At 36.0% G+C, this 23,881-nt stretch overlaps 8 protein-coding genes across 8 annotated transcripts; 5 read left to right on the forward strand and 3 right to left on the reverse strand.

The window, feature by feature from the left end:
* Positions 1-318: 318 nt before the first annotated feature.
* Positions 319-2,804, forward strand: gtpbp3 (GTP-binding protein 3; the record flags this gene model as incomplete). The annotated part of the gene is made up of 5 exons (XM_004350477.1): positions 319-365; positions 475-1,941; positions 2,016-2,239; positions 2,540-2,573; positions 2,654-2,804. 5 exons carry the CDS (start codon positions 319-321, stop codon positions 2,802-2,804), a joined length of 1,923 nt encoding a protein of 640 aa, XP_004350528.1.
* Positions 2,805-2,890: 86 nt separating this feature from the next.
* DFA_11582 (uncharacterized protein) lies at positions 2,891-4,232 on the reverse strand (the record flags this gene model as incomplete). Its single annotated transcript, XM_004350478.1, has 5 exons — positions 2,891-3,039; positions 3,083-3,114; positions 3,546-3,734; positions 3,788-3,813; positions 4,005-4,232. The coding sequence occupies 5 exons, from the start codon at positions 4,230-4,232 to the stop codon at positions 2,891-2,893; spliced, it is 624 nt and encodes a 207-aa protein (XP_004350529.1).
* Positions 4,233-4,779: 547 nt separating this feature from the next.
* Positions 4,780-5,838, forward strand: DFA_11583 (uncharacterized protein; the record flags this gene model as incomplete). Its single annotated transcript, XM_004350479.1, has 4 exons — positions 4,780-4,884; positions 4,961-5,546; positions 5,594-5,710; positions 5,804-5,838. 4 exons carry the CDS (start codon positions 4,780-4,782, stop codon positions 5,836-5,838), a joined length of 843 nt encoding a protein of 280 aa, XP_004350530.1.
* A 1,051-nt stretch (positions 5,839-6,889) lies between these two features.
* DFA_11584 (uncharacterized protein) lies at positions 6,890-10,924 on the reverse strand (the record flags this gene model as incomplete). The annotated part of the gene is made up of 7 exons (XM_004350480.1): positions 6,890-7,293; positions 7,496-7,823; positions 7,882-8,255; positions 8,312-9,841; positions 9,914-9,991; positions 10,268-10,599; positions 10,665-10,924. 7 exons carry the CDS (start codon positions 10,922-10,924, stop codon positions 6,890-6,892), a joined length of 3,306 nt encoding a protein of 1,101 aa, XP_004350531.1.
* Positions 10,925-11,002: 78 nt separating this feature from the next.
* DFA_11585 (uncharacterized protein) lies at positions 11,003-14,912 on the forward strand (the record flags this gene model as incomplete). The annotated part of the gene is made up of 9 exons (XM_004350481.1): positions 11,003-11,069; positions 11,140-11,341; positions 11,495-11,946; positions 12,015-12,416; positions 12,493-12,552; positions 12,611-12,751; positions 12,877-13,035; positions 13,105-13,842; positions 13,912-14,912. 9 exons carry the CDS (start codon positions 11,003-11,005, stop codon positions 14,910-14,912), a joined length of 3,222 nt encoding a protein of 1,073 aa, XP_004350532.1.
* Positions 14,913-15,633: 721 nt separating this feature from the next.
* On the forward strand, positions 15,634-17,288 carry DFA_11586 (uncharacterized protein; the record flags this gene model as incomplete). Its single annotated transcript, XM_004350482.1, has 2 exons — positions 15,634-16,702; positions 17,233-17,288. The coding sequence occupies 2 exons, from the start codon at positions 15,634-15,636 to the stop codon at positions 17,286-17,288; spliced, it is 1,125 nt and encodes a 374-aa protein (XP_004350533.1).
* A 1,531-nt stretch (positions 17,289-18,819) lies between these two features.
* Positions 18,820-20,545, forward strand: DFA_11587 (uncharacterized protein; the record flags this gene model as incomplete). The annotated part of the gene is made up of 5 exons (XM_004350483.1): positions 18,820-18,892; positions 18,951-19,259; positions 19,322-19,473; positions 19,836-20,027; positions 20,411-20,545. 5 exons carry the CDS (start codon positions 18,820-18,822, stop codon positions 20,543-20,545), a joined length of 861 nt encoding a protein of 286 aa, XP_004350534.1.
* A 1,264-nt stretch (positions 20,546-21,809) lies between these two features.
* Positions 21,810-23,864, reverse strand: DFA_11588 (Hsc70 protein; the record flags this gene model as incomplete). Its single annotated transcript, XM_004350484.1, has 2 exons — positions 21,810-23,701; positions 23,819-23,864. The coding sequence occupies 2 exons, from the start codon at positions 23,862-23,864 to the stop codon at positions 21,810-21,812; spliced, it is 1,938 nt and encodes a 645-aa protein (XP_004350535.1).
* Positions 23,865-23,881: the final 17 nt, after the last annotated feature.

Here is a 23,881-nt window from a genome sequence, read left to right on the forward strand (position 1 = left end):
CATAAAAGAATGAAATAGATTAAAAATAACTTCATTGAAAATCCCAACCAAAGTATGACAAAAATGGGATAATCAAACGTTTTGTACTATAAATGGTGTTTAATTACTTTCCAATATTATGCACGGGACAGGTCTGTTTGAATTATCCTAAATAGCTATATACAGAATGATTCAGGTTTTGAAAGTACATAGTAAAAACATACTCTGACGTTGGTGATTGTATTATTCTATCTTGTGTAGACCGATACCATGTTGTTGCTCAATCGATACTTAATTGGTCTGGAGATTTCGGCTATCGAGTTGAATGACGGCGAGAGCATGACTGTAGTCTTTGAACATGTTGGTGGTTTCAATCATGGAAACAAGCAAGTACCAGTCCTTGATTGATAATGAACCATTCGTTGTTCGTCTTGTGTGTCGACTCATCTTTCAAATTTAATTTTATATAATTTTTTTCCTTCTCCTTTCTAACAGCATCTATCTAACAAAAGAGAAGGTTTCATCTCAACAATGGATGATGATTTCTTCTCGATTACTACAATCTTTATCTTCATCGTCGACGAGTAGAAGGATCTTGTCATCCTCTATTTACAGCAACAGATCATCATATACAACAACAATAATAACACAATGTCAAAACAACAAGAATTACAGTACTGGTAGCAATCATGATGACTCCTACTCCTCATCATCTCAATCATTAAAGTTTAAAGATACAATATTTGCATTGAGTTCTGGATCGAATAAAGCTGGTGTCGCAGTGATTAGAGTATCTGGTAGATCATCAAATGATGTATTACAAAGATTGACTATGTTTTCTAGTATTAGTGGAGACGGAGGAACTAAAACAATCGTACCTCGAATGGCAACCTTGTCATCTATACATCATCCTCAAACAAAAGAACAAATAGACAAGGCAATGTTGCTATGGTTCCCTCAACCAAATAGTTTTACTGGAGAGGATGTATTGGAGCTACACGTTCACGGTGGCAGAGCTGTTGTACACGACACACTAGACGCTATTGCATGTGTACCAGGAACACGGTCGGCTGTTGCGGGTGAATTTACAAGACGTGCATTTGATAATAACAAAATGGATTTGTCTGAGGTCGAAGGCCTGTCAGATCTCTTGGACGCACAAACCAACCATCAACGTCGTGTAGCACTCTTGCAAATGCAAGGATCGTTGGCTAAGTTTACATCACACCTACGAAACAGACTCATCAGAGCGTCGGCATACACAGAAGCATTTATAGACTTTGGAGACGATGCAGAGATTGATCCGGCGGTCGTTGAAACATCGAAACGTGCAATAAGAGAGATCAAAGAGACGATAGAAGGACATTTGGCCAACGGAAGAATTGGTGAGCGTCTCAGAGAGGGTGCGTCTATTGCTATTGTAGGTCCACCCAATGCTGGAAAGAGCTCACTTATCAATATACTTGCTCAGAGAAGAGCATCGATTGTTTCGTCGATACCGGGGACAACTCGTGATGTTGTCGAGGTGGTATTGGATATCGGAGGATACCCCGTGGTGATTGGTGATACTGCAGGTATTAGAGTTGGACAAGATGAAATTGAACAAGAAGGAATAGTAATGGCAAAGGAAAGATTTAAAGATTCAGATATAAGTATCTGTGTATTTGATTCTTCTTCCTTTTTTACAAGTGGTCAAGTTGGAACAATAATAATCGATCCAACATTATTGGAATTAATCAATTCCAATACTATTATTGTATTTAACAAAACAGATCTTTTACTCAATAACAACAACGACAACAAACAATCTTGGAAGGATATTAAAACAAATTTATTAAATCAAATACAACAACAACAACAATCAAACTCTACAACAACCATTAATCATTGTGAAATATCATGTTCAAGTAATCAAGGTATAAAAGATTTACTTTTAGTTTTAGAAAATAATTTAAAGAATTTGTATGTCATCCAATCAATCAATCAACTATGAATATTCATATCAAAATAATTAATAATTTCCATTTATATTTTAGATTTGAAACAAGTAATTCAGATGAACCATTGTTAACAAGATTAAGACATAAAGAACATTTAAGAAATTGTGTAGAGTCGTTGGATAGATTTTTGGATTATTGTGAATATGATGTTGTCATTGCAGCCGAAGAATTGAGAAGTGCCATCAAAGAGATTGGTGCTATCAGTCATCACGTAAATGTTGATGATCTACTGGATGTCATTTTCAAAGATTTTTGTATTGGTAAATAATAAACAAGCTTTCAACAATGATATGATCATACTACTACGTTGTCTACATATATATTACAATACCACACCTCCTTGGGTTACAAAAAAAAATATAACCCAAAAAAATTTTATTTTGTTTTTCTTTCTTGCAAGATCTTGATCAACTATTCAACTATGCAACATGAAGGATAGTTCAAATAATATTGTGTCACATTGTAACTTGTAGATTGATATTCAATTATGCCAATCAATTGAATTAGTAGAATACACTTCTAATATATCTATCATAATCGATATCATCAACACTTTTCAGAAGTAATATTAAACATCTATCAATCATCGATTGTGTATGGACCATTTGAATCATTCAAATCCATCTATCATCTTCATCCAAATCGATCAATAATATTGATAATAACAATAATAGTATTATTAATAATAACATTAAAAATATTAATAATCAACATTTCTACTATAATAATCGAGTAAAAAATCTAATCAAAAGAAAGATTTTAATGGAGAATATTGACTCTTATGAACTTTATCCAGTCGGGACTGGATTGATATCGAGAAGTTAAAATACTTAAATTTATTCCTCTCGATACCTTTAAAATATATGTATCATGCGAATCAACAATGTCAAATTCTGCCATCTTGACATTAATCAGAAAATCACGAATAGATCTACTCGAATATCTGGCCAATACATTTCCAACAATACCTTTCTACCGTTTTCTTTCTTTTGGGATTCAGTGCGCACGACAACATTCAATGGAGATTGCTCAACTATTGCTCTCAAATTTTGAACATTTTCTAAAGATTATTATTAGACTCAGCAAATTGGGTTCGGATATGCCTTTGTCAGAAGTTAAACAAAGAAACGATGGTCTATTTGTTAAAAAAAGCAATCCAATACAAATCAATTGGAATATTACTCTATGGTGAAAAAGATGAGGATAGTATTGATTTGGATTAAGGAATCGATGAAGAGATTGCAGAATTATTTTATCAACTCCTCCCTTCTGAATGTGAATGGGAAAGATCCTATGGTGCTTCTGGAATATTTCGGTGGCTTAGTGATCATCCTGATATCCATAGGCTATTAAGCTTGATTGATATTAAACAAAAATTAATTTGGTACCAAATTTTATATTAATATATTTTCTTTTATATTCATCATTTATTTGTTTGTGTAACTTTGTTGCCTGCTTATTAATACTATTAATGGTAATTAAAATATTATATAGTTTTGTTTTTTCTTTAAAATATAATTCCAATGTTAGTGATAATATTAATTTGAGATTTTGTAGGATGCTTACAGTTTTAAAGTTGGGGTTATAGGTGCTATTTTATCATCATTAAGAGGTGATGTTTTATTACCATTGTCTTGGGAAGAAAATGATGATATTTGATTGTGTATATCTCGAATATCATCAAAAAAAGCGTGAGTAACTGAGAGAACCAAAAGGGTATGAACAAGGAACTTTTCTAGTTTCACCATCATTGAACTTTAATGTTTTTTTTCTATTATTAATTGATTAAAATGAGTATTCAATCTTACTATTTATTCACGGATGAGTAGCAAACCTGTCCTGATTATAAATTCAATTCCACTTTTGATCGGGTTGATTGTTTCGAATCCAAAAAAAGTTGGGTTTTTTCGATGGGAAAAAAAATTGGTGATTAAACATCATCTTTTACAATACTATTTATTTCAATTCTACTTTTTATTCATCTTTGTATAAACCATTAGAGTAATAAACAAGGATAGTTTATACTCTGCTATTGTCATTTATTTTTTGGTATGATAATGCTGAGGATAGATCTGTCCTCAGCGCCATTACTTCTAGAGTAAAATTGTGCGAATGGAAATTGGTCTCGTCTACCTCTCTCGTGTCTTCGCTTACGTCTTGGAGACGTTTCTTCCAACGAACAACTGCAAAAATTCTTCCACTAGAGATGGATTCTTGAAGTGGTTGGTCCAATTTTCTTTCAAAGTAATTCATGGTAGAGTGACATGACCGACCACAAGAGAGAACAGGTACGTGAAAAGTACCAAATACCTGCCTAGACTTTAACAAGCATTCCATAATTTGCAAACCAAGTGAGTACCAAAAATTGAGAGAGAGAGAACCATTTACGAGCAACTATAGTGAAAGTTAGTGTTGGTAACTTGTGATTAAAAAATGAAACAAACAATTGTCATACCCTTGATCATCAAAATTAAACCATCGTATGAATAGAGGGTGTAGTTTGATAATGAAAAAGAATTACATAAATAAATAGAAGATATAAAGTTGCAGAGCATAGTCACTGCCTCGCAAGACCAACTCAATGAACAACTGCGTAGACGTGCAGCAGAGTTTATATTGGTCATCGTGACACGTGCCATTGAAGAGCCGGACATGATCCTCTTGACAAGCGGCCCTGCTTGAGCGTGCCGTCACGGCACTGTTGATTGACGGAGGATCGGATAACTGCGAACTCAACGAAAAGAGAGCAATGCCCATGCTCTATGGATACACACCAACTACACAAAAGAATCTATTTGCCATGTTCGACCAGCTGCCACCCGCAGATGCACGACCAGATGCAGTCGAGGTAGAGGAGGTCGAGGAGGAGGTGGGAGTTTTGGCACGTGCGCCATTGACATTTACGGTTGGTACACCCTTTTTAAAATCTGTCATGTCCAACTCGACATCCATGCTCTCTGTCACTTTTGCCAAGTTTTCAGCCTCATCCAACCAGCAGTGGTACAACAACAACATCATCTTCAGCATCATCCGTTTCAGGAATACCTAGACGATATGGGTCTAGTTTGGGTTCTTGTAATAGTACTATTACAAGTACAAGTACTACAAGTACTGTTTCAACAACCACACAGCCGGTTAGTAGATTATCAAAACCAGTTCCATCTTCATCTATACCACAAAGAAAATCAATCGCTCCTGGTGCTGCCACTAGTACCAACAAACCACTTGAGACAACAACAAATACACCAACAGCAGAAACATTATCAACTAAAAAGAAATTTATTACTGTTACACCAACTGTCGATGATGATGGTGATGACATTGTTGTTGGTACAACATCACCACCAATGATCATTGGTTTGGATGACAAGGAATCATTGTTGGATGAAAAATGGTTGAGTAGAGATGTAACAGCGATCAATAATGTCGAAGATCTTATGCAATACAGTAATACACTTGTGGAATCATTGGCAAACATTGAAATGGAAATTGATTCATTAAATGAATCAAATCAATTCAATCAAATATCAGATGCTTTGGCAAACAATATTCGTGATGCTAGAAAGGGTATCGACGAATTATCAATCGATGAATTGGACACTAGTCATGTATAGTAAAAAAAGAAGACGACGAATTTAATTGGGTCGAAGATTCTGTAGATCAAGCTCTAATCGAAGACGATGAAATCGATTTTGGTGAGAGTTCATTTAAAAAGAATAATAATAATAATAGTAGTTTTAAATCGATCATTTCCAATTCCAAAATAACTCCGATAAAAGATAACAAAAGAAATACTTTAAATCCAGATGATTTACTATTATTAGATGATGACCTTAATCAATCTGATAATGACGATTAATTAAAGACAAAACAAATAAATAAATTCGAAGATGTCACCCGATCCTTTTTTTGATTCAGAGAGTGTGTTTCTACCAAGATCTACAATGCATTTAGTTATCATCTCATCGATCATCAAAGAATATTAAAAACTAGAAGAGAATGATTTCAAGAATGAAAGAATATTCATCAGGGATGAAAAGTTTCAAGACGAAGCAACAGAACAATATAAACTATCTAAAAGGATATTTATTGTTGCAATGGTGTGCAAACAATGGTTTAAACTAGTACAATCAAACATCACAACATATTCAATTTACTTTCGTTATTTCAAAGTTGTTCAAGAAAGATCAATAGTAAAGAATCAATTGACATGAATCGATAGAAAAAAGATCAATAGAAATTTCGTGAATATAACAATCACAGGAACTTGCGAAACCATTTTCAAATATGTTGATTGAAAACAAAAGTATTCAAATCCTTTCAATGCATACAACATTCTTAAACACAGAGACACTATTCCATGCATTATCAACCAATCAACACATCAAACAATTGGAGATTAATTTGCAAATACCAGTAGAGAATATCATAAATGGGTAGCTGACATGCTTTCAAGAAACACATCGATCACTCATCTTAGATTAACCCATGGAGTAGGAAATCAATACGAATTATTCCATGAGGGTGTGCTTGCATGCAAGTCCCTTTTAATACTAGACTCACCCATGAAATTGGAAGAGGCCAACATAATATTGGAAAATAACCCAACCATAAAGTTAGGACTTAAATGCAATCCTCGTTCCAACACCATTTTACCAAATTCATTGGTACGTTTGACAGTTTCTTCATCTGCAATTAGTATTAGATTAGATGAAATCATTTTAAAGAGCAACGTACAAGAAATTATATTCTTTAAATCCAGATTATTAGATGACCTTAATCAATCTGACAATGACGATTAATTAAAACCAAAACAAATGTGGAATAATAAATTAATTAATTTATTATGATACTTTGCCAGAGCAAGGTTATTTGGCCTTTTTTTTTGTCGATGAATATTCTAGAATTTACTAACGATTGAGTAAATCATAATATTTAGAGTTGGATTTCCCCATTGGGTCGATTGGAATAAAAACAGGGCCTCTGTCTAAATTATTAACCACATATGGTTTTGTTGTTGTGGATACATAAACCTTGGAATAGCCATTTGTGATACTTGTGTAAGTGTCGTCTACGCAATTGGTTGATATTTCCTCGCGGTCTGGGCATTGTTGGACGACAGAGAGCGAGTCGACTGAGAGCGTAAAGTTTATGTTCATATTTTTGTAGTATGGAATTGGTTGAAGCTTTACACCTATGATTCTGCCTGGGTACTGTTTGGGATCAAAGGTAATTACTCCACCCAATTCATCGAATCTTCTGTATTCGGTGAGTACCATCTCTTCACAAACCAATGACACTGATTCTTTGGAAACTAGCATTTGAGTAAACAAAGGAGGAATAATTGGTGAGCTGGGGCTGCACCAAATATAATTGAAGGTGGTTTGGTGGATAGTCCAAAGGAACATAACGAGTAGAGTTTTCCTTTCTCATTCGATAGAGTCGGGAGGTCATTGGGTCGACAAGGGAAATCGTTGGGCAGCCATAAGGGGATCGAATAACTGCATTGTAGATACATTTTTTGGTTTCGTCCTCCCAATATCGAGTCAAAGATCCGTCATTGACTGCGGGGTCACAGACCACATGAACCTTCAATGTTCTTGTATCATAACAATTGCCTTGATTGGGATATGTTTTTGGGGTAGAGTAGGTAATTGTTAGGCCACGGTCAGTTCCATTCTGATATCTTGTGATGTTTGTAAACTTGTTTGCATCACCAGTGGGATAACTATACAATTTGTCGCTTCTTTGGTCGTCAAATTGGCATCCTACCAAATCTCCATTTGAAGAACCTGTTACATTGGAGGTACAAATCCAGAGAGTGTCACAAAGGTTCACGATATTCTAGAAAGAATGAAGAGGAATTAGAATTGGATGAGATGTTTGTTAGACTGCTACTTACCAAATAGATACCACCAGCTCCTCCAGTGCCATTTCTCATCGAATAAAAGTTTCCATTGAATTTGATTAAATCTCCGAGGTCATAAAATTCGTTTGTTGAAGGATCCGAAAAAGCACAATTCGATGGAGAATTAGCCCAATTGGTCCTATTATTGACAATAATACTTGATGGTTTAATAATTCCAATATCGAGAGATTTTATTCCTACCCCTTGAGGGAAATCCATAGAGGTAGGAGTCATTGACAATACTTTCAGATTGTTAATCTTTGAGGTCACATTGTTCTCACTTGTGAAAGTTAAGTTTGCTGAGAAATCGAACGAGGGAACCGAGGAATAAAATCCTGCCACCCAGACAATTGGGGTAAAGTTTGGGCCTAAATAAATGATTATTAATATTTTGGTTTATCTACAATTTTAAAATCATTCTTACTTGTAGTGTTTGGTTGTTGAAACAAAGGATTGGAATAAGATTCCCAAAAGATCGACGAATAGAGTTCTTCCTGGGCTTGAATCCAAAGTTGTTTTATATTAGTTTGATTGGAAGAGTACCATTCCGAAGGAATAATGTCGGACACCAAACCAACTTGGAAATCAATTGGAACGGGGTTCAAAGGAACAGATTTTAGCCACTTTTGCAATGGTACTTGGGTATTGGCACCATAAGAGCCAGGTGCACCACCTTTGACGATGAGGGTCGTTCTTTCTGTATTTGATTCGTATTGAGATTGCTCTTCTTCAGAAACCTGAGACGTTAAAGAGCCAGCCAAACTAACACTTCCGCTGGCCCCAAAAGCACTTGAGGAAACGGATGCGTCAAACGATAGTGACATACTTTTGTCAAGTGAATTGCTAGATCTTGAGTTGATAAGCGACGAGGAAACACTTGTGATTTGTTCTAATGAACCACCCAAAGTGGCAGATTTTTTGTAGAAGACTCCATATTTTTTGACAACCTTTTTCATAGCTTCAGTGTCAAAAACTTGTGAGATGTCTTGGACAAACTTTGGGTGGAAATTAAACGACGACATTTGAACTTTTGAAACTTCGCATTTCATTTCTGTTGAAAAGATAGATCCTGAGGTTTGTGACTCCAACTCTTTTGCTTCTTGGACAGATTCACTAATCGACATTGACATCGATAAGGACACTTTTGTAAACCAACCTCCACTTCCACTTAATGACGTATCAAGACCCATGTTTACTGATTTTTCATACGACATTTCCTGAGCAGATGAATATGATTCAGATTTGGCTTCATATTCACATTTGGAATTAATATGACCAGAAAATCCCTTTGGAATTGTATAGACCAGTCCATGTGGAAGATCTTGGGCAGTAGTTATGGGATCGCCAGTGCAATACCCAAGATTAAATAATGGAGCCGCAGTTTCCTTCATTGACAAGAGGTCAACACCGTGTCCCATGAAGTTGAGACCAGGCAAAGTGAACCTGTATTGGTTGTTGAGTAGACTACCAACAATGTCAGAATCCTTTTTATAGTTTTCATAAAGAGGTTTTGGGGTTGCCTGGGCCTGGCACTCTACCGCTATTTGCTCAAAGCAGTCACGGAGACAACTTTCAGGAATCTCGTTACATATACCGTCACCACACCATGGGGCAGGATAGTTATCCTCTATTGAATACGACACAATAGGTTGGAAACTCTGTCGGTCAGTTCGTCTCCAAGTCAAACTGAATGAACGGGTGCCAGAAGTTATAGAAAAAAGGTAGATTATAACTTTGTGATTTTGGTTTGTCCCAAGAATAATTGATCTTTCAGAGTCAATACTTTCAGTGACAAAGTATGAATTGAACAGTAGCACATTGTCAATATATACCGCAACACCAATGTTTGATGCCAAAAGATGGAAGTCATATGAAAAGGTTTCGTTCACTTGAATGAACGACTTCATTACTCCTGAAACTGGGCACTGAATATCATCCATAAATGAGTCCAACTCTATTGAGAAATAAAAAGAAATAGAATTAGTTTATGTTGATTTTTGTACAATGTTGTTTTATGCTAACTTACTTGGGTATGGAACAAAAGATTTAGTAATTGTTGAAATGCCATCACAACTAGTATTACCTGCATAAACAAGGGTTGGGTCTACAATACAAGACAAGTATGACGTCAAAACCCAACCTGGTTGAAAAACATATTCGTTTGCATATGAAGGAGTTGGTTCGACCTGTGATACAAAGGGCTGAATGGGACAATCGCCGATGGATGAAGTGGAAATTTGGTTGCAGTAGGAATTTGATGAATCAAACGATTGAATGGAGGAAAGGATGCACTTTGTTATTAGTTTTGAAAAATCTCCATCACTACCAAAAACTGACAGTTGACTCGACTTAGCGGTGATATCAGAGGGTCCATTATTACATTTAACTAGGGTCTGGACAATGTTGGAAGTTGAGGAGTTGAATGAGAGCGCAGAGCCTTCAACTATTGCAGTGTTGTGGTGGAATTGAGAATTTGAAATCTCTACGTTTGATGAAGAGGCATGGATTGCACCACCGACAAGAGCAGAGTTGTTAAAGAGAACAACGCTATCCAAATACACATTAGTACCTTGTATTTTAATAGCACCTCCGTAATTGGAAAAACAATTGGATATTGTAATACCTTGGATCGAGACTGATTCTCCAGTAATAAAAAATGCATAAGTCAAAGACTGACAATCTATTTTGGTTTGATTTAAGCCATGGGATGATCTGAAAAAAAAATAAAAAAATAATTATTATGTGCCAATTCATTTTAAACAAATTGGAATAGTTACCTTATATCTAAACTAAAATCGAGATTAATTTCAATGTTTAGGTCACCTTGATATAAACCTGGTTCCAATATAAGGATAGGATTATCTACATGTGATATTGCTTCAATGGCTGCTTGAATGTTTGGGAAAGGGAAGTCTGATGTCCCACAATGAACTTGGCAACCTGATCCTTGTCGAGCATAAAACACCTCTCTTGCATGAAAATAAGGAGCATAAAATAATAAAATTACTAGATAGATAACTATAAATATTGCTTTCATTGCACAAGAACTAACTGTGTATGTGAATACTACTTGTTAACCTTGTAAGACGTGTTCACTCTTTATTTTTGATCAAAAATGAAAAGAGCACACGTACAAATACTATTTTTGTTTGTATTGTTGGCTTTAGTCGATGCTCAAATAGGTATGTTGAAGGCGGGTTTTAAACTACAGAAACACACCAAGATTAATCTTGTTTTTTTTTTTCATTGCAGACAACAGGATAGTATTATTTGTTGACCCATCGTATTCATGTCCTACAAATTGTAATGCAACACAGTTTCAAAACATAAAGGACGCAATCAGCTCTGTCAAGGCAACCCAACATGCCACCATTCAACTAACAAAAAACTTGGTGTACTCTGGCGATGGGAACACAGGTATTTCAGTTTATGGCTCTGTCATTCAAATCAAATCGTAAGTATTCAAATAGTATATAACAATAAAATATTCTAACTATGTTTTCTGTCACAGAATGGGTAATACTACGATTGATTGCCAAAATGTAGGCTTCTCATTCGACGTCAAGGACTCCCCCTCCTTTGACCTGGTCAACATCAAGATTACAAGATGCCGATCGAAAAATGGTGGCCTTAGACTATTCAAATCAAAGTCAATGTTGGCCAATTGCATCTTTTCTTCCAACTATGGTTCGAAGGGAGGGTCCGTTTCAGCCATCGATTCAACATTAAAGGTGTACAATACCCAGTTCATGTCAAACACCGCTTTGAAATCAGGACCTTCTATCTATTCTGAAGGGTCGGATATATCAATTCTTGGGGCTAGTACAACCTTTACAAATGATGTCATAAAATCCAACGGACAGAATTCCTCGATCTATTGTACAAATTCCAATGTTCATATTGACGACGCCACGGTTCTTCCCGTCCTTTCTTGTGACCAATCATGCACTTCGACCTACAAAAGCATTTCTGCCTGCCACACCAACTCTGAAATCTCCCCGCCATCTACTTGTTCAAATAATATCACCAATGTTCCAACCATCCAAGAAACTAACACAAGTAAGTGTAATCATGAGAAAAAAGAGTAAATGAGAACCAAAATTAACATATAAATTATAATACCACAGTTTTTGCATCCGGAATGATTTACGAATCTTTTGTGGGCTCCATAAACTCTCAATTCATATCAAAGACTATCCTACCAGATATTTCTATTGAAAACTTCCTCCAAGGCTATGAAGGAGTAGTATTTGGCGAACTTCAAGGTTATCTCCAAGTAAGATCCTCAAAGTATCTAGTGTTTCGTTTTGGTGGTAATAACGTAGAAATTACTCTCACTGTAAATGGACGAACCGAGTACAAACTAAACGAAGTTGAAATTGTAGATATATCTTCAAATCCAATTTTTTTCGAGTCTGGTATCATTCACCATATTCAAATTATAATCTCCTCCACCTCTCCACGTTCCAAACGTAGTTTTATTGTCCATCCTTTCCCAAGCGGTGAAAGAATATTTTATTCAAAAAATGGTATGTAAAATTAAACATGATTCAAAAAAAAACAATAAGGGAAAAAGTATTTATTAATTGAAATTTATTACTATAGTTTGTGGTGATGGTATTCCCAATAATCTTGAATTTCAACAAGGATGTTCAGAGTCGGTTTGTAAGTTAAACTATAGATATCTATATTACTATTATATTAATTTTGTTTTATATATTAGTTCCAACCTTTGATATTTCTGACCAAAACAATGATGGAGTTTGTTCCTCATCCGATCCGAACCTTCATTTTAAAGAGTGTTACCGTCAAATATCGAAAGATTGTGATCCACTGTCGGTCCCTCCTGGTCATATTAGCCCTGGTTTCTATACAGCGATAACCAATTTATGTGGAAATTGGCTGGCTCTGAGCATTTCAATTTTGGAATCAATATCATAAATGGTGACGAAGGAAAAGCCCCCGTTTTTCAGTTTGATTATTGTGTAGATATTTCTGACAATATCCTCGAAGACCCGTATAGAGGACTAGTTTATCAAATTCCACCCTCCCTACTTGCCAAACCCCTCCCTCAATGTACCTTCTCTACTTCAACTGAGAAATACACCACCTCTCAAGATATTCAAAAATCACTTCAAGAATCTGCCAGTAAGTAACAATATATAATTTTTTTTTTAATATTCAAGACCTCAAAATTAATCTATTGTTTTTCAAAAGCTATTTCCACCTCTGCTAGTGTAAATACTAAAGTAGTTGATGTTAGTGCCGCTTTTTCTGGAGAAAAAAGTGTTTCTGAAGCATCTTCGATGTCAACTTCATCGACCCAGTCCGTTCTCAAAACCGAAATCAAATGTGTATCCACTTATATTGAAATAGACCAAGACTATGTAAAGTTTGACCCTATTTTCCTCCAAGATGTGGCAAATATAAAAAAAAAGACAGATTTGCTCCCGATTTTCGATAAGTATGGCACTTATTATTACAAGAACGCCTACATGGGAGGGAAATTAGTCCAATTGATGTCTACCACGCAGTCGTCCTCTACCTCTACATCTAGTTCTGAATGGTCAGCCGCCGCATCTGCCTCGATGGGTGCCTCATTAGGTCTAGGTAGTCTTTCTGCATCTGGATCAGTTTCTGTCAGTTACGATACCAGTATCTCGCAAGAACAAATGGATGAAATGAGCAAGCAATCTAGTTTATCAAAAATTTTAACTTGGGGCGGCATTCCATCAGCATTCACACCCGAGTTTTCTTCGAATTTTGGTTCATATTCTGAGTGGACAGATACTCTGGACCTCTATCCTGTGCCAATTGACTATCAACTTGGTGCCATCCGAGATTTAATACCAAAGGAATGGGCAATTCAGCTAGAAGATGGAGTAAATACGACAATTCTCGACGCTTGGGTTGAAATGGAAAACCTTTATTACAATTTAAATAATGTTGACATTGGTATGTGTTATTGCCCACCAATCATTTTTTTTGTATACACAACTAATTAATTGCTTACTTTACTTTTAGATTTTGATGATGGATCTACAGATTATAAATTGGTTTTGTATTTTTCTGACCCTCATCCTTTTACTCCAAATCAAACTCTTATTGTTGAATGGATGAATGAAAAAAATCAGCAACAAAGATTTGAAGTCCCTGTTCTATTCACCAGAACCGACCCGGCAGGAAATCAAATAATATGCGAATTCCCAAACAGTGATGGAGGATACTCTACAATAGCAACAATGGAGCCAGCGTACCAGAATATAGGTACTGCTTATGGCCGAGTGATCATACCCAGTTTCACAATTAAATATCCGATATCCTTTGACTTCAAAGGTCCCAATTTCATGACGAATAGCTCTGTACCCCCCAATATTACATTGATGGGAATCGGAATAGATCATTCAAGAAAATCACACATTATCAACTGGAATACCGGTGAGGCTATTCTGTTTGATAACCAAGGAGTATTCACACTCAATAACCAATTGGCAACATTTGTCGAATTCGAAAGATCGCTGGCCGTTTCGAAATCACCCACCACTGACTATTTTTCAGAAATCAATGTGGGCCTCTCTGGCCAAGCATTGTTCTCAAGAAATCACGACTGCCGAGAAAATTTTGAATGGTATATTTTCGATCAAGAAATCTCTCCCTACCAGGGGACTCTTAATCTCACGCATATGATCATGACTATGACATCGAGTACGGCTGTAACCACCCAATACAGACTCGACTGGGGGATGGTTATGACAAACTCGGAGATGACATCGAAATGGAAGGCAAAAGTCTATGTTTATAATGTTGGAAACTCAAAAACCAACTTTACTTCTATGCAACCACCAAGTCCTTGGACTTTTTTATACTACGATCTAATTCCACTTTCATCGCCATATGCCCCTCCTAAACATACATTCCAATACTATAACTACCGTTATCCTCTGACGGGAGGGAGAAATTTTATAGGCGAATATTTCAACTATAATGCCCCAAATGACCCTGTTCCTTTCCGTGGTGAAAACTAAAGAAACCTTAATATATTAAATACAAAAAAAAAAAAAATAGATCATGACCAATTCAATATTTTTTATACTTTATTTTGGGAAAGTTAAACCGAATACTTATAATATTCTGTTCAACTTAGTGGTCGATACCTATACTCTACATAAATCATAGTGAGTATAATGATTTCTCTTGTTAATTTTAAAACATTATCATAGCTTTATAAATACCTGGTGGAATAAATGGCAAACATCGGATCTGATCGTTGTTCATTGTGGGGTCATTTTTTTTGATGTGAACAACTTTATTTGTCTATTATAATCTTTATTGCAAAAATACTGAAGTACTTACAGATAAAACAACAACAAAAACAACTCCAACATGACGATTAATAGTTTAAATAAAGTTGATCGAAGCAGAGAATGATGATAATGCAATGGGCGAATCAACCCAGTTGAAGATTGTTAACTCTATTTCCTGTCCCTTTCTTGTGCATTTAGCACCAACGAGTTTGTTTCAAAATTAAAAAGCATATATTTATATATAACTATACTATCTTTCTTTCTATCTCTTCATTATCCTCTACTTTATCTCTTCTGATGCCTCATAATAAATGTAAAAAGAAATTTAATCGTCTCTTTTTTTTTTCAAATTACTGATCTCATAAAAAAAAAACTCAACCTCGGGGTCAGCACATACGGTTAAAAAAAAAAATTCTTTCTTTGTATCTCTCTACAATCCACAATGCATTTATATATCTTATCATCAATTATCAAAGAGTACTATAAACTAGAAGAGAATGATTTAAAGAATGAAAGAATATTCATCAGGAATGGAAAGTTAATTGACGAAGCAAGAGAACAATACCAACTAACAAAACAGATATTAAATGTTGCAATGGTGTGCAAACAATGGTTTAAACTAGTACAATCACATATCACAACATATTCAACTTACTTTGGTGATTTGACTGTTCGTCTGACTAAAGACAAAGCATCAAGAGAAAAATGTTACCAAGGAGTAAAGAATCAATGGGCAAAAGAATACTCGTTATTTAGTCGTGACAATATTACAACTTTGATTTGTAAACACACCGAGGAATATAATACAGAAGAACATTTATTGGATTTAATCCGACATACAACCAACTTGGAATCAATGATACTCTACACAACGAACAATCAATTGGTTCACAAGATCATTCAACAATTCCCACACATCAAAGATATCGAAATTAGAATGGGTGTTGTCGAGTTGGATAGAAATGGTTTGGATGGTCTCGTACAACTATCATCACCAAATATCAAGAGTGTCAGTGTGTCTATTCATCGCAGTGATGAGAGAGAGAATTCAGATTTGGAAACATACCAAGGAATACTTGAAAAGTATGCAAGGTATTGGTGTATATCATCAATCAGTCATTGTCTCAACACCAATTGTAGAATTGGAAAATTGTACTTGAAACAATTACCCAAACCAACAATCGAACGATTCTTTGGAATGTTTCAACACATTGTATTGCCAGAGGAAACAGAATTAAATGAAATTACTACCATCATCAATTCCAACGCACAGCTCCAAACTATATACATTAAAATCAAGTTTGGTCGATTATTCGATTACAAATCCATTGGAAATAAATCAGAGGTGTGCAAAGTGACCGAACTCGCCAAACAATATTGGCCCGACCTTTGTAACTCGATTGCTGTTCATCAGTGCATAAAAATGTTAATATTGGCTTGTGACTATATTGCAGACGAGCAATCTGAAGAAATTGCATTACCATTTTCAAAGATGATGGTTGAAAACAAAAGTATTCAAAGCCTTTCAATGAAAACATCATTCCTAAACACACCAACGCTATTCAATGCATTATCAACCAACCAAAACATCAAACAACTGGAGATTTGTTTGAGAGTGCCTTTCCTTTGTTATCCCCAAAGTCACAAATTGGTATCTGAAATGCTTGCAAGAAACACATCGATCGCTCATCTCAGGTTAACCCATGGAGTGACCATTTCTTACAACTTGTTTCATGTGGGAGTGCTTGCATCAAAGTCCCTTTTAATACTTGACACTCCCATGAAATTGGAGATGGCCAATGAAATATTGAGAAACAATGCAACCATAAAGTTGGGACTTTCCCCGAGAGACGATAGTAGCACTCTGTATGATGCCTCAAGAGTTTTCGAGCACTCTGAACAATCTAAAATAAGTTATTACAGCTACAACAAACCCGTAACTTCCTATTCAAATGAATAGTAATCCAATAACACTAAAAAAATAAATAAGATAACAATTTTTTCATCCAAAAGGATTGTATTTAATAATAATTTTCTCCAGAAGTGATCACCACTTTTTCGGTCCTGCCGTACCCAGTCTATCTAGGAACTACTTGAAATATATTTTTATTAAAGGAAGGAAGTTCGATAATAGATTTTTATTAATAGACTAGAAAGGAAATGACAAATATGCAATAGATGACAAGGGAAGCTGTATTGCCATATTTGGAAAGTAAAATAAATAATTATTGATTCCTATCATCTAAACGCAAACAATCAACACCCCACAATTTTCAAAATCTAAATTACTTTTATAAATCAAAATAAAATAACAATTTTATTTAATATTTGCATTTGATTATATGTCATTATCGTTGATGCATCCACGATTTGCGGACAATATCATGGTGTTGGGTTAGGGGTTGCCTAATCGCGATTCCAATAATGTGTCCACCACATATCGACTGTGAGGCTCACAAACCCCTTTACTCTACATTCCAAGAGCACCGTGAGTTGATCTACAAAACACTTCGAGCTCTCTAACCTGATTTATATATTATATAATAACCAACAAAGTATAACAACAACAACAACTAACAACAATAACCAACACAACTTTGTGAAAAAAAAAAAAAAACCGATGCACTTTAGGACAAGCAATATAAATTTAATATTATATTAAATAATATCAGTCCACCTTAAAAAACATGACATATGCAAATCACCCAGTAGCATCTGTCAGAGACATGGGTAACATAGATGTTTCTCGAGTTATCCTTAACTCTTGAAGCATTTAAAGATTTAATTACTAATCATCACCTCTGGTCGTGATATACGTAAAAAAGCCACAATTTTTTATCGTTTTTTTTTTTTTTACAATGTTCATAAAAAAAGAACCCTCGAGTGAAGAAAAAAAAACAAAATTCTTATCTTCTCTTTAATTATTTCCTAACAATGAATCATATTATTTTCTTTATCCTTTTCTTTTGTAGTTTGTATGACGCGCAGAGTCTGCCTGACAACAAATGCCTTGGATCTAACGGCACACATTTTTATGAGGTCGAGTGGTGGTTTCTCTATACCAAGCAAGGAATGAGAGGATTTTACTACACTGACTCAAGTTTAGCACCCACACAAACCATTCGAGTATGTATAAGTCAGGGACAAGAGATAAAACCTATTGACTGCTTCTGCCCATCGAATATGAGTCATATTAAGACTAACCAGTTTTTTTTTTAAAATAAATTCAAGGACGAATCGATAGATCCGGATTCGGATGATGTCAACAATATATTTCCAGTACGACTCATCCAAAAACACTTTGATATCAATTACAGTAGTCTTAAAAACATATTACCTTCACAATGTGGAAATGACAAGAGGGAAAAACATGGGTGCATGAAGAAAATCCCCAAAAATATGGGAATACCTCTTTTGGCCATCTATCACGACGTACTGAAAGCAGAACTCAAAGAAAATAAATATGAGACCTCCCGAAGATCACACGCAAAAGTATGTAACTTTAGTTTAAAATTAGAGCATAATTAACAAATTACTCCAAGTATATCATTTCAGCAAATTCAAAAACAGGACATGGTTACATAATTGATCATTCATTCCGAAACGAATTTGGTATTAACCCGACTACATGTTTATTGAAAAAGTTTTCACCGAGGGCGCTTTTACAAACTCTCACCATGCTTTATGTATTAGTTTTACAAGTAGGTTGCTACAAATACAAATAATTAACTCTATTCTAATTAATCGATTATAATCAAGCTGAATTTAGAACTCTTGCGATGGCTTTGCAAAAAAGTACACCTCCCTTTCAATGGGCCAACTATTTTGTTAACAAGGGAGGGGTAAACTATTCGATACTTCAGACCAAATCCGCTTTCGACATCTACACACTCTTGAAAAACGCTCCTGCATCTCCAAACAAAAAACCCTTCGATTCACCCTCAGCGCCAAAATACGATATTGATGAAAATATTGAAAAAATTCTCATGACAACAAGCCAACTCGAAAAATATACTATGGACTTTGTGACCAAGGTAGAAGTACCAAACTGTGGCATTTATTCTTTTCGTAAGTAACTTATCTCTGAATTGGATGCTATGGAAATATTTACTTTTTTTATATTTAAACAGACAGCAAACCGAGTCTTAGGTATCTTGATGAAGACAGAAAGAAACATCTGACCGAGTTCCGTCCCTGCGACCAAAGTTTCTTTTCAATAGGACTAGACCCCTACACATATGTGGCAATGGAAAAAAGATCAATGTTTTACCATGTTGGATATGTAGGTAGATATAATTTGTTGCTAACCAAGCTCTAGTTTTTATTAACTCAAAATCATTCACAAGGCACAAGGCCCTCCATACATTCCGTCATTTTATATAAATGATGAATATGGGGTTTTGAATGTTGACTCTTTAATTTATGATGGAGAACAGAGGAAAAATTTCCACGAAAAACTTTTGTTTTCTGTGAAATCCAACGTTTTTTGTGTTGGTGACGGAAATAGAGTTTGGAAACAGATACCATATGCTGGGATTGTAGTAACTATTTCTATTTTAATAATTTGAATACCTTGCCTCTAACTAATTTCAAATACAGATATGCTTGGAAAATGATTATCTCCCAGCCTTTTTTCACAAAAAGATAGTTGAAATAAACATCAGTCAAATGTCCCTGAGAGGTACTTGGAAACAAGAATCAGAGAAAAAGTATATCGATAATGGTGGAGATGAATATAAGTGGTTTTGGCCTGTAAAACATCCAGAAGGACAAGATGTCGACATAGAAGGATCAGAAGAAGAACGATATCAAGATAGTGAAGATGAAGATGTGGATGTTGGTGGTGATTTCCATTATCCGATACCTGGGCAAGTCAAAGATGGATTAAAAAGAAAAATCAACGAATCCCCTCCCAGCCAACATCAGTTGAAAGGGATGAAACAAATCTCACAAGATCCCCCAGGAAGGAAAAAACAAAGTAGAACTTGTAATATAAAATGAGTTATAAATAAACCAAGAAATACAATTACCCCAACTATCTTTCTTTTCCCTCTCTATTTTTTTTCTTTATTTCGATTTATTTAATCTTTATTAACCCCAAAATCATAATACTGCAGAATAATCAATCTTTTACTAATAATAATGGTACTAGTAGTAATAGTTTTAAATCGATCATTTCCAATTCCAAAAAACACCGATAAAAAAAAAAAAAACAAAAGAGATTTGAATATCATAAATGGGTAGCTGACATGCTTTCAAGAAACACATCGATCACTCATCTTAGATTAACCCATGGAGTAGGAAATCAATACGAATTATTCTATGAGGGCGTACTTGCAAGCAAGTCCCTTTAAATACTTGACGATCCCATGAAATTAAAATAATACCATAGCTATTCTAAAACAAAGGTTATTATAGACACAACCAGCCAACATCTTATTCCTATTCACTATTGCTATAACAACATCACTAAAATAAATGAATGACTTGTTGATTATGTTATTATTATTATGATTCATTCTTAAACTTATCCAAGATTTCCTCTTTGCAATTTCCCAAAATTCAAAAAACTAATTATTTTCAAATAGTTTTCTTTTCTCTTGAACCACAAACAAGCAAAGTGAAAACGAGTCTGTAGATCTGATCAGTTTGGTTGGTGTTCTTTCGAAACATGCAAGACATTAATGATAACTTAACGAAATGTTATTTAACCAACCATCTACCAAATAGAAATATTTTAAAGATTATTGGATATATTGGAGACAATGTAGATTTGGTGTGTCTATTCTTTACTTGCAAACGATTCTTTATTGATATTAGAGGACAGTACTCGGGTAGTCTTGCATTCGACTTATCAGACTATATCGAAGAATAGGCACATGCAAGAACAACCGTAAACAAGATTATTGAACAAGTAATCAATACATCTATAAACCTTCAATCATTTCAACAATGGTTCAACAATTCAACGTCAACTCAACTGAACATTACGGTGTGAACTTGATTTGGTTATTGCTATTAGTTGTTCCCTCACTGAGGGACCCTCGCTATTGGTCATTTCGACCATATCAAAGCCTAATCAATCGACGGCACAAATAGCAGCAGCAAACTTTGGTGATCGCCAATCCCATTCGATTCCATACCAGTTCACACATCGCTAGTCTACCACTCGAGTGATTAATACTGATAATCTCTCTAATCGTCCCTTGATCATTCACAACATTGCGAGTCTCAATCTCTCTCGCGAACGTTGATCATTCTTCTCGTTCTGCTGAGTCGATCCTCTCAAACGAATCACAGAAACCAACTAAAAAGAAATCAACAACTCCAATAAGAGAAAAGTAGAGATCTCTTAAGAGTTGTTTCATCGTTGCGTAATCAGAGTCGTTGGATTCCTCTTCCTCATCATCAAAGTAAAACAAAAATAAAAAATAAAAATAAATTAAAATGTTTTTTTGGCTATATACAAAAACTATATACTATTTTATTAAAAGAATGAAATCTATTTTTTAAACATGCTGATTGATATTTTAAGAATTATTACTTGTGTTTTTTTGATAAAAAAATATATAATGGAAAAACAATTGTTGTTCATTGGACTTATCTTTTGAACTTTTTTTAATCAAGTTCATCAACAGATCCAGATTTCTTTGGTGAGCCACCTGTTGGCATACCGCCTGGCATACCACCTGGCATACCTTCACCACCTTCTGGCATACCACCTTGTTGATAGAGCTTGGTCATGATTGGGTTGACAATATCCTCGAGGGTCTTCATCTTGTGATCGAATTCCTCCTTGGTAGCAGTTTGGTTATTGTCCATCCACTTGATAGTTTCATCGACAATTTCTTCAATCTTCTTTTTGTCGTCGGCTGCGATCTTGCCAGCAAGCTTTTCGTCGTTGACAGATTGACGGACAGAGTAGGTGTACTGCTCGAGCTTGTTCTTGGCTTCGACACGGTTCTTGGCCTCCTCATCTTCAGCTTTGTACTTTTCAGCGTCGGCAACCATCTTTTCGATTTGTTCCTTGGAGAGACGGCCCTTGTCGTTGGTGATGGTGATCTTTTGGATCTTTCCGGTGGTCTTGTCCTCGGCCGACACGTTCAAGATGCCGTTGGCGTCGATATCAAAGGTGACTTCGATTTGTGGGACACCACGTGGAGCTGGGGGGATGCCAGACAACTCAAACTTGCCGAGTAGGTTGTTGTCCTTGGTCATGGGACGCTCACCTTCGTACACTTGGATGAGTACACCTGGTTGGTTGTCCGAGTAGGTGGAAAAGGTTTGCGACTTTTTGCATGGGATGGTGGTGTTTCTTGGGATGAGGTTGGTCATGACACCGCCGGCTGTCTCGAGACCGAGCGATAATGGAGCGACATCGAGCAAGAGCAAATCGGCGACCTTGGAACCACCCTCATTGGAGAGAATAGCGGCTTGGACAGCTGCGCCGTAGGCTACTGCTTCGTCAGGATTGATTGACTTGTTGAGCTCCTTGCCATTGAAAAAGTCTTGGAGAAGTTGTTGTACCTTGGGGATACGGGTGGAACCACCGACGAGGACGACTTCATTGACGGCACGCTTGTCGAGCTTGGCATCACGAATAACCTTTTCGACAGGCTCGATACAGCCACGGAACAAGTCAGAGTTGAGCTCTTCGAAACGAGCACGAGTGATCGAGGTGTAAAAGTCGATACCCTCCATGAGCGAGTCGATTTCGACTGAAGCGTTGGCAGATGAGGAGAGGGTACGCTTGGCACGCTCGCAGGCGGTACGGAGACGACGGAGAGCACGTTGGTTGGTCATGAGATCCTTCTTGTGCTTGCGCTTAAACTCTTCGACGAAATGGGTGACCATACGATTATCAAAATCTTCACCACCCAAATGAGTGTCTCCAGCGGTGGCCTTTACCTCAAAGACACCGTCTTCGATGGTGAGGAGAGAAACATCAAAAGTACCTCCTCCAAGATCGAAAATGAGGATGTTCTTTTCACCAGCTCCCTTCTTTTCCAAACCATAGGCAATGGCGGCGGCAGTTGGCTCGTTGATGATACGTTGTACGTTCAACTTGGCAATGACACCGGCATCCTTGGTAGCCTGACGTTGAGAGTCGTTGAAATAGGCTGGCACGGTGATAACGGCGTTGTTGATGGTCTTTCCGAGGAACGACTCGGCAGTCTCTTTCATCTTGAGCAACACCATGGACGAGATCTCTTCTGGTGTAAACGTCTTTTTCTCGCCCTTGTATTCAACTTCAATGACTGGCTTGTCACCTTCCTTTTGAACAATCTTGAATGGCCAATGCTTCATATCGGCCTGGACAACCGGGTCACTAAACTTTCTACCGATGAGACGCTTGGCATCAAACACTGTGTTTTGTGGGTTCATAGCCACTTGATTCTTGGCGGCATCTCCAATCAAACGTTCTGTATCAGTGAATGCTACATATGATGGTGTAGTTCTATTACCTTGATCATTGGCAATGATTTCAACTCTATCATTTTGCCAAACTCCTAAAAAATTATTAAATATATAGAAAATAGAAAGAGAGCAAGTTAGATTAATCTTTTTTCTTTTTTTCTGTTTTTTTTTTTCTTTTTTAATAAATAGTTCTTTTTTAGTTAACTTACCAACACAAGAGTATGTTGTACCAAGATCTATTCCAACTGATGACATTTTCTATATATTAATTA

The sequence above is a fragment of the Cavenderia fasciculata genome (genome assembly GCF_000203815.1).
Source record: "Cavenderia fasciculata unplaced genomic scaffold Scf_EUAJFUG02HR96I-5, whole genome shotgun sequence".
Lineage (NCBI taxonomy): Eukaryota > Evosea > Eumycetozoa > Acytosteliales > Cavenderiaceae > Cavenderia > Cavenderia fasciculata.